An 8,064-nucleotide genomic window follows, 5' to 3' on the forward strand; every position below is an offset into this window, starting at 1 on the left:
CATGAAAACCAAAATAATTCCAAACGCCAGATCTGAATGAGGGTGGGGGAGGTCCATGTTGCAAGGAGAGCTTAACTTCTGTCTCGCTAGCTTGCCCTGCGCTCTTCCTTCTGACGATGCTGTCTGTGTTGAGCGCTCAGTGAATCTGCGTTCGACTACTCCGCCTAGGCTGCACTGTCGAGCCTAGGCGGAGTAGTCGAACGCAGATTCACTGAGCGCTCAACACAGACAGCATCGTCAGAAGGAAAGTTGATCAAATAAATTAAAAATTTTGTATTGTTCGATACATATGCGTACCGAACCGAAAGCACTGTATCGAATGGTTCAATATCGATACGAATATCGTTGCACCCCTAATTATATATATATATATATATATATATATATATATATATATATGATGGAGCTGATCAAAGGAGCCCAGAGCAAATGATCTGATGTGGTGGCAGAGGCTGTATCAAGACTAATGTAATCTAATAGATAATTTCTATATTGGTTAGAATTAAGATTATTTTTATTTTTCCAGTTCATGAGGACTGTTTTCTTGGCTATGCATAGGGCAGTGAAAACCATATGGGCTATATTCTTTTCTGAAGTGACATTATCTAAGCTGCCCAACAAACACACTAAGGGGGAAGTTGGAATGTTACATTTCAGACACTTTGATAAGTCTTCACATATCTCGCGCCAAAACTTCTGAACTGGTGGACAGAACCAAAGAGCGTGGATATAATTGTCCAGTGAATTGGTTTGGCAGTGTGAGCAGTTGTTGGTAGATGTAAAACCCATCTTGAACATCTGATGACCTGTATAGTGCACTCTATGTAATATTTTGTATTGAATTAATTGAAGACTGGGATTTCTAATTAGATGAAAGGTTTTTAAGAAAATCTGAGACCAGAAGTTTAGGTCTAAGTTAACTGATAAATCCGCTTCCCATTTTGCAATAGGAAGTGATATTGATTCATCTAATTTAGAAAGTGTTCTGTATATTTTGGATAGTAATTTGGGGGTTTTAAGAGTAAGAAATTGAACCACACTTGGTGGTGTTTGTAGTTCAACTTGACCCGGTTTAAATTTCTTTTTTACTATGGATTTAATTTGTTGATATTCTAAAAATCTGTTCTTGTTGATCCCATATTGTGTAACTAGTCCGTCAAATGAAATAAATTCTGTTCCTTCTAGTATATGTTCTAAATATTTTATTCCTTTACCACTCCAATCTGAAAAGTTTATCATATTATTGTTTTGTAATATGTCAGGGTTGTTCCAGATAGGTGTACGTTTGCATGGGATTAATGAAGACGCCGTCAATTTTAGAAACTCCCACCATGCTGTCAGAGAAGAGCTGATGTTGATGCTTTTGAAGCATTCATGTCGTTGGATGTTTGAGCTGATAAATGGTAGGTCTGAGATCTCTAGATTATTGCAAAGTGCTTGTTCTACATCTAGCCAAGGTTCATCTAAGAAGGTATGTTTTAGCCATCCTGAGATAAACTGAAGCCTGTTGGCTAAGAAGTAGTGCTGAAAGTTAGGTAGTTCTAATCCTCCTTTATCCTTGGTCTTTTGTAGTGTTTTTAAGCTTATTCGGGGGGGTTTATTTTTCCAAAGGAATTTGGACATACATGAATCTAGAGATCTGAACCAATCTTGTGGCGGTTTAGTTGGGATCATTGAGAATAAATAATTTATTTTTGGTAAGACCATCATTTTTATAGCGGCAACCCTTCCCATGAGTGATATGGGTAGACATTTCCATCTAGCCAGATCATCTTCTACCTTCTTTAAAAGCGGGATATGGTTTAATTTAGTTAGATCTGCAAGCTTGGGAGAAACATTAATACCTAAATATTTTATATTTCCCGATTGCAGTGGTGTAGAAGAGGAATTATGGAGGGAGCAATTAATCGGTAGAACTGTAGATTTTGACCAGTTAATTGAGTAATCTGATATTCTTGCAAAAGAGTTTATCAATTCAATCACCCCAGAGATATTGGTTTGTGAATTTTGGAGAAAGAGTAACACATCATCCGCATAAAGGCTGATTTTATGCTCCACGTTCTTGCATTTTATGCCCTTAATTACTGAATTCTGTCTAATTGCTGCTGCTAGTGGCACCACTCCCTTTCAACATGTAAATGAATTAGAACGGTAGCAATATTGAAATGTATTGACTTTTGTTTAGTATTTTTTTCTCTCTCTTATCTTCTTTATTAAATCTACCTGAATATTGTTTGCATGTTTGAAATAAATGAACAAACAAACAAACAAACAATAAAGGCTTATATCCATACTAAGAATATGCTCACTTGTACTTATTTACATTTAGAATCACCAACCTAATTAACGTAACCACATGCATGCCTTCTGGCTGTGAGAATTCTGAGTACCTGTACATGATTACCTGTTGTAATGCTATGTGTGCTGTTTTCATAATTCTGTAGATCATTAAACATTAACAGATGTTGCATGTAAAATGGCAATGGGTTTTTTTAATAAGAAAAAGCGATTCCAGGCCTTTTAATGAAGTATATGTGGTAATAACAAAATGGCACTGAATACAAGCAGTCAGACAACTTCACATCATTCTTTCTACAAATAATTTGGTTTTTTTCTGGCACCCTTAAAAAATGGTAACTGTGACAATCTTCCACATGGGTTTTTGCATTTTTCTCATTTAGTTTCCAAACTATTGAAGTCATTTACTTGTTTTCCAGTAACCAGGCTCATGTTGTCACACATAACTCGAGAAACAGTTCTTGCTGTTATAATGTAATGAATAAAGTATTTTTGATATTATTTGCAAACACACATGATTATGTTTGCTCAAAGCAAATCAGTGCTGCCAACACATTTATGGAAAGTTTTGTACCACTTATGGCAGAAAACTCTGGAACAGAGGTACATTTTATATGTATAAAAAGAAGATAATCACATAATTTGAACAGTATTTAAATATTTTTCTGTGTATAACATACAGACAACAGACTGCACACCAACTTTATAAACAAAGTATTATGTTGGTTGTCTTTTCTGCCTCTCTGCTTTCACTTAAAATCAGCTGACTACCTGAAATCAATGGTGATATTATATGACTACATTTATTTGTCATGATTTTACATCTTAATATTTTCTGGTGGGTTAAATTATCTATAAATTTTTTTCACAAATCCAGACATTTTTTCTGCCACATGGTGCATCATTCCAGGAGTTTTCTCTTTTATAGAAATAGATTTCTCCACAATCTTCACCTCCATCAACATTGTTAGGCTCGCCGATGTACCAGAAGCTGAACACAAACAGAAAAAAAGACTAACCATTTTATACTGACACTGAAGTCATGGTATACTGAACTACGGTGGCCCCTAGAGACAAAACACATGCAAACCCCAAAACACTTGCAAATTCCAAAACACAACGGAAGTGCTCCAGGACGCTAGGGGCAGTGTTGAGCTTTTGTTACCTAGTAACTACACAAGCCAGGAAGTACCAATGACCGGATTTGGGGTCTGCAGCCTTAAAGGCCGCATTTTAAGGCCGATTATGTACTAGTACGATTTGTACTAACTTGGTTTTAAAGCCTTTACTTCAAAATATACGCCATTCAATAATTGACTTTAATCTTACACAGCAAATTCAAAAGTGTTAAATGTTTTGGTGTTAATAGTCTTCTTGCAAAAGTAGAGTTAATTTTACTCTAAGTAGAGTCACATTCTTTTAATGCAGGGGTCACCAACATGGTGCCCGCGGGCACCAGGTCGCCCGCAAGGACCAGATGAGTCGCCCGCGGGCCTGTTCTAAAAATAGCTCACCATAACAACTTACCAGTAAGCTGCATCTATTTTTATTTTTTCTTGCTATTTTTTTTTAATCACAATTGCATTGGTGTTAATTTGTTAGAGATAATATATTAAAAAAAATGTTTATTATTAAATATTAGATCATGATCTAATATTTAGTGCTAGCTGGTCTCCACGGAAACAGTTGCCGTGAAGACCAGCAAAGGCAAAGGTGAGGAGATGAGGAAAACATGGCGGAAAAAAGGAAGAAAACATATAATTTTCACAGTGAATGGGAGGAAGAGTTCTTTTTTTTTACCACTGTGAAAGATTCATGCGTGTGTCTCATTTGCGGGGCAACTGTGGCAACGGCAAAGCGGCACAACGTGGAGAGACATTTCCGAACGTGTCACACAAGCTACCATGCTAACTACCCAAAGGGCAGCACACTGCGAGCGGAAAAGGCCCGCGAATTAAAGGCAGGTTTGAGCAAACAGCAGTCTTTTTTCACGAGACCGGTGAAAAACTCTCAAAAAGCAACCGAAGCCTCATTTAGAGCTACACATTTCATGATTAAGAAAAAGAAGGCATTTTTAGACAGGGAGGTTTTCAAAGAAGCAATGATGATAATTGCAAAAACTGTGCTTAAAGACGAGAAATATGGAAACGATGTAATCTCCACTCTCTCTGATGTCCAGCTGGGGGCAACTACAATTGTTAAAAGAGTGTCGGCTATGTCCGGGAACTTGGCCGATCAGTTGGATCAGGATCTGGCAAAGTGCAGTTGGTTTAGCATCCAGTGTGACGAGTCCGTCGACAGCAGCAGTACAGCACAGCTGATGGTCTTTATCCGGATGGTATTTGATGGTTTCTCCACAAAAGAAGAACTTCTGACACTACTGCCACTAAAGACAACTACGAAGGGAGTTGACATCTATAACGTGGTGAAGGAGTTTTTCGCGAAGAAAAAGGTACCGTTGGAAAAGCTGGTATCAGTGACTACCGACGGGGCTCCTGCTATGATCGGCCGACATACGGGATTCATCGCTCACTGTAAAGGTGACACAGAGTTCCCAAACTTCATGCATTACCACTGCATCATTCACCAGCAGGCGTTATGCGCAAAGGTGATCGGCTTCGAGCACGTCATGACTCCCGTCGTGAAGATCATAAACAGCATCCGCTCCAGAGCTAAACAGCACAGAACATTCAAGGTGCTATTGGAGGAGCTGTCAGCTGAATATGGTGACCTGCTACTACATACGGAAATCCGATGGCTCAGCAGGGGACGGATTTTGCTTCGTTTTTTGTCACTTTTGGGTGAAATCAAGGAGTTCATGCAATCCAAAGGGGAAGACACATCTCTGCTGGAGGACACTGAGTGGACACTTGACCTTGCGTTTTTAACAGACATTACTGGGAAACTGAACCATTTGAACTGTGAGCTGCAAGGCAAAGGTAAGACTGTTGCTGACATGATAAGTGCTTTAAATGGATTTAAAGCCCAGATGAACATTTTCTCTGTGCATTTACAGAGAAAATAGGTGCTGCACTTTCCCTCTGTGCAGATGGTGCTGAAAGACAATGCTTCAGCATCTAAGACTTTTGACAAAGTTGCAGAAAAGTACACTCAAGTCATAAACTGACTTGGTCAAGAGTTTGAGAACAGGTTTTGTGACCTTGATCAGCTTGAGCCATGTGTCTCATTTGTTTCCAATCCTTTCATGAATGTGGACACAACATGCATTGCTGAGCAACTAAGTTCAATGTTCAGCTTGGATGCTGGACAGGTGGAAATCGAAATTGTAACATTGCAAAATGACGTCCACCTCAAAGCCTATCTGGGTGCACCAAACTTTTGGTGCCTTGTTGACACAGAAAAGTACAGTGGTGTGTGCACAGCAGCTATGAAGGTTGCCAGCCTGTTTGGTTCAACCTATCTTTGTGAATCAGCCTTTTCTGACATGAACTTCATCAAGAACAAACACAGAACACGCCTCTCCGATGCACATCTGCAAGACTCACTCAGAGTTGCAGTGTCAAGTTATACCCCAGATTAGAACACACTGGTGAACAGCATGCAATGCCAGGTTTCCCACTAACAGACAAAGAAAGCCATATTAGATGTTCTCAGTGGCAACATTACAGTGTCATGTCAAAGTTGAATTTAATTATTGAAAAACAAATGTGTTTGTTAAGTGTAACATGTGAAAATTTGCTTTAAAATGCTGCCAATTTGGTGAAAAGTTCTGTAAAATTTGAAAGTTGATTTTTTGTATGTTACATACATACAAAAATAATGTATGTAACAGTGCATGATTTGTTAAAATTTGTTAGTGGTAAGTGAAAATGTTGTAGAAGTGATCACTTCAAAATGTAAATACTTGCAGAGATATATAGAAATAAAGCGTTGCATATTGATATTTATGTTTCCTACCTTGTTTCCTACTTGCATTCTTTATAATTATGGTGAAAAATAATTAACATAATTAGTGTCCGTACATAGATGAATATCATTAATTATTAATGATAACACATAATTAAGTTAAACTGAGGAAATTTGTTATTTGAGAAGTGTGTGTCAAACTGGTAGCCCTTCACATTAATCGGTACCCAAGAAGTAGCTCTCACTTTCAAAAAGGTTGGTGACCCCTGTTTTAATGTAACTCTGAGGTGTAAAATGATAGTAGTTAAAATCGAGTGTTAAAAATGAGTGTTTCTATGTCAAATCTGGAGGTGTTACAATGGAAACATCTTGACCTCTTAACTCTGAACTCCTAGAGGGGCTATGACACCAACAGAGTAAATTCACAGACTCCGCCCCCAGCACGGCTCCAATCGAAGCTGAAGTGAAGCCGTTTCAGAACATTTTGCTCTACGTATTTGAGTTGTTTGCCATGCTTGGTAAGTCATTTTTTCAAAGATTGTTTCAATTATTATTAGCTTTTACTTCTGTGGCTCTTTGGAGTTGAGACAAAGCTGTGTGAAAGGCATTAGCCATGTTGCTCGGTGATAGCATAATATTCTGTTTTAGCTAGCTGAAAGGTATTGTCTGCGGACAAATACCACAGCCTTGAAAAAAGCTTGCATGTGAATTTTCAGTCAAACTTTTGGTCAAATACACCTAAAACAATGTCTAGAATGTGAAATGTTGGTATAATGGTGCTACTTGAAGCCTGAAAACGATCGCCCATAAAAAAAAAAAACCGAGCAAACAGCAGTAGCAGACGTCCTGACTGGATTCTACGTTAGCATAGATCCCTCCAGAGTTTTGTGCACACGGTTTAGGTAAAAATGAAAAAGGTTGAGGTTTTACATTTAGTTCAGTATTACCTGTTGCCCGTGTCCTTGTCTTTTGGGAAAATACTTTACACAAGTAAAGGCTCAAAGAGGATTCCTTTTTTTTTTTTTTTTTTACTGTGCTGCAATTGTTTACTGGATTATTTGTGCCATTAATTAGGGTCAACTAATTTTTATTCAATCTCCGCACAGGATATGCTTGTGAAGATGGAATATGGGGGAGAGCAGAAGTGCGTTGAAGTTCCACAAAGGGATGAATGAAGGACATGCATATTGTATTGAAGAAATAAGTGATGAGAATGCTGTTATTTGCATTTACCAGCTCACCTATGTCAGACCTTTTGATAAACAAAATTCTAATGAAAGTGAGAACATGTATACTGTTACATCTTTCAGAAAATGTTTTGAAATTGTGGTGCACAGTTCAGAATAAATGTTTTTCAAAAACCATTGCGTCTTTTTAGTAAATGTTTATTTCCAAAAGAAATTTCTAGAAGTTCAGAACAGTAAAATTCCCGCTTTTTAGAATGAATTAGAAGATAACTCTTACGTAGTTAAACTAAAATACTCTTGGAGAATTAATATATAAACTCTTAACACCAAGTGTTAAATTATCAACTCCAGACAGATTTGGTGTTTAACACTAAAACAGAGTTAAAGTACCAACTCTCCAAAAAGAGTTAAATTAACACTCTCTGGTGTGGACCCATATAGACACTTTAATAGTGTTGAAATCAAATCCGACAGTGTTAATTTGGACATGCTGGATTTGCTGTGTACAGAGAATGTGATGATTTTATGGATAATTAAAGTCAGTCATATATCCACAAACACAACAAGCTGAAAGTCAGTGATGCTGCTCGGTTTGCAGTCCTGAATATCACGGCACAAGCAGGATTCACTGCACTGTTAATGTTAGCTATGTTATATTGCTGCCTCTGTTCGGTGGGGTCGAGCCAAACTGACTTTAACGTGTGTTTGAACG

General features: G+C 37.8%; 1 protein-coding gene across 1 annotated transcript; it reads left to right on the plus strand.

Annotated features, from left to right (window-relative positions):
- Positions 1 to 301: 301 nt before the first annotated feature.
- Positions 302 to 7,529, plus strand: LOC308395897 (general transcription factor II-I repeat domain-containing protein 2-like). The gene is made up of 2 exons (XM_080880944.1): positions 302 to 6,683; positions 7,272 to 7,529. The coding sequence occupies exon 1, from the start codon at positions 4,031 to 4,033 to the stop codon at positions 5,321 to 5,323; it is 1,293 nt and encodes a 430-aa protein (XP_080737070.1). The 5' UTR covers positions 302 to 4,030; the 3' UTR covers positions 5,324 to 6,683; positions 7,272 to 7,529.
- Positions 7,530 to 8,064: the final 535 nt, after the last annotated feature.

The sequence above is a fragment of the Rhamphochromis sp. 'chilingali' genome (assembly GCF_963969265.1).
Source record: "Rhamphochromis sp. 'chilingali' genome assembly, chromosome: 4".
Lineage (NCBI taxonomy): Eukaryota > Metazoa > Chordata > Actinopteri > Cichliformes > Cichlidae > Rhamphochromis > Rhamphochromis sp. 'chilingali'.

Bases quoted from the DNA above. Each gene is read 5' to 3' on its own strand.
- LOC308395897 (XM_080880944.1), top strand. From the start codon at position 4,031: ATGGCGGAAAAAAGGAAGAAAACATATAATTTTCACAGTGAATGGGAG.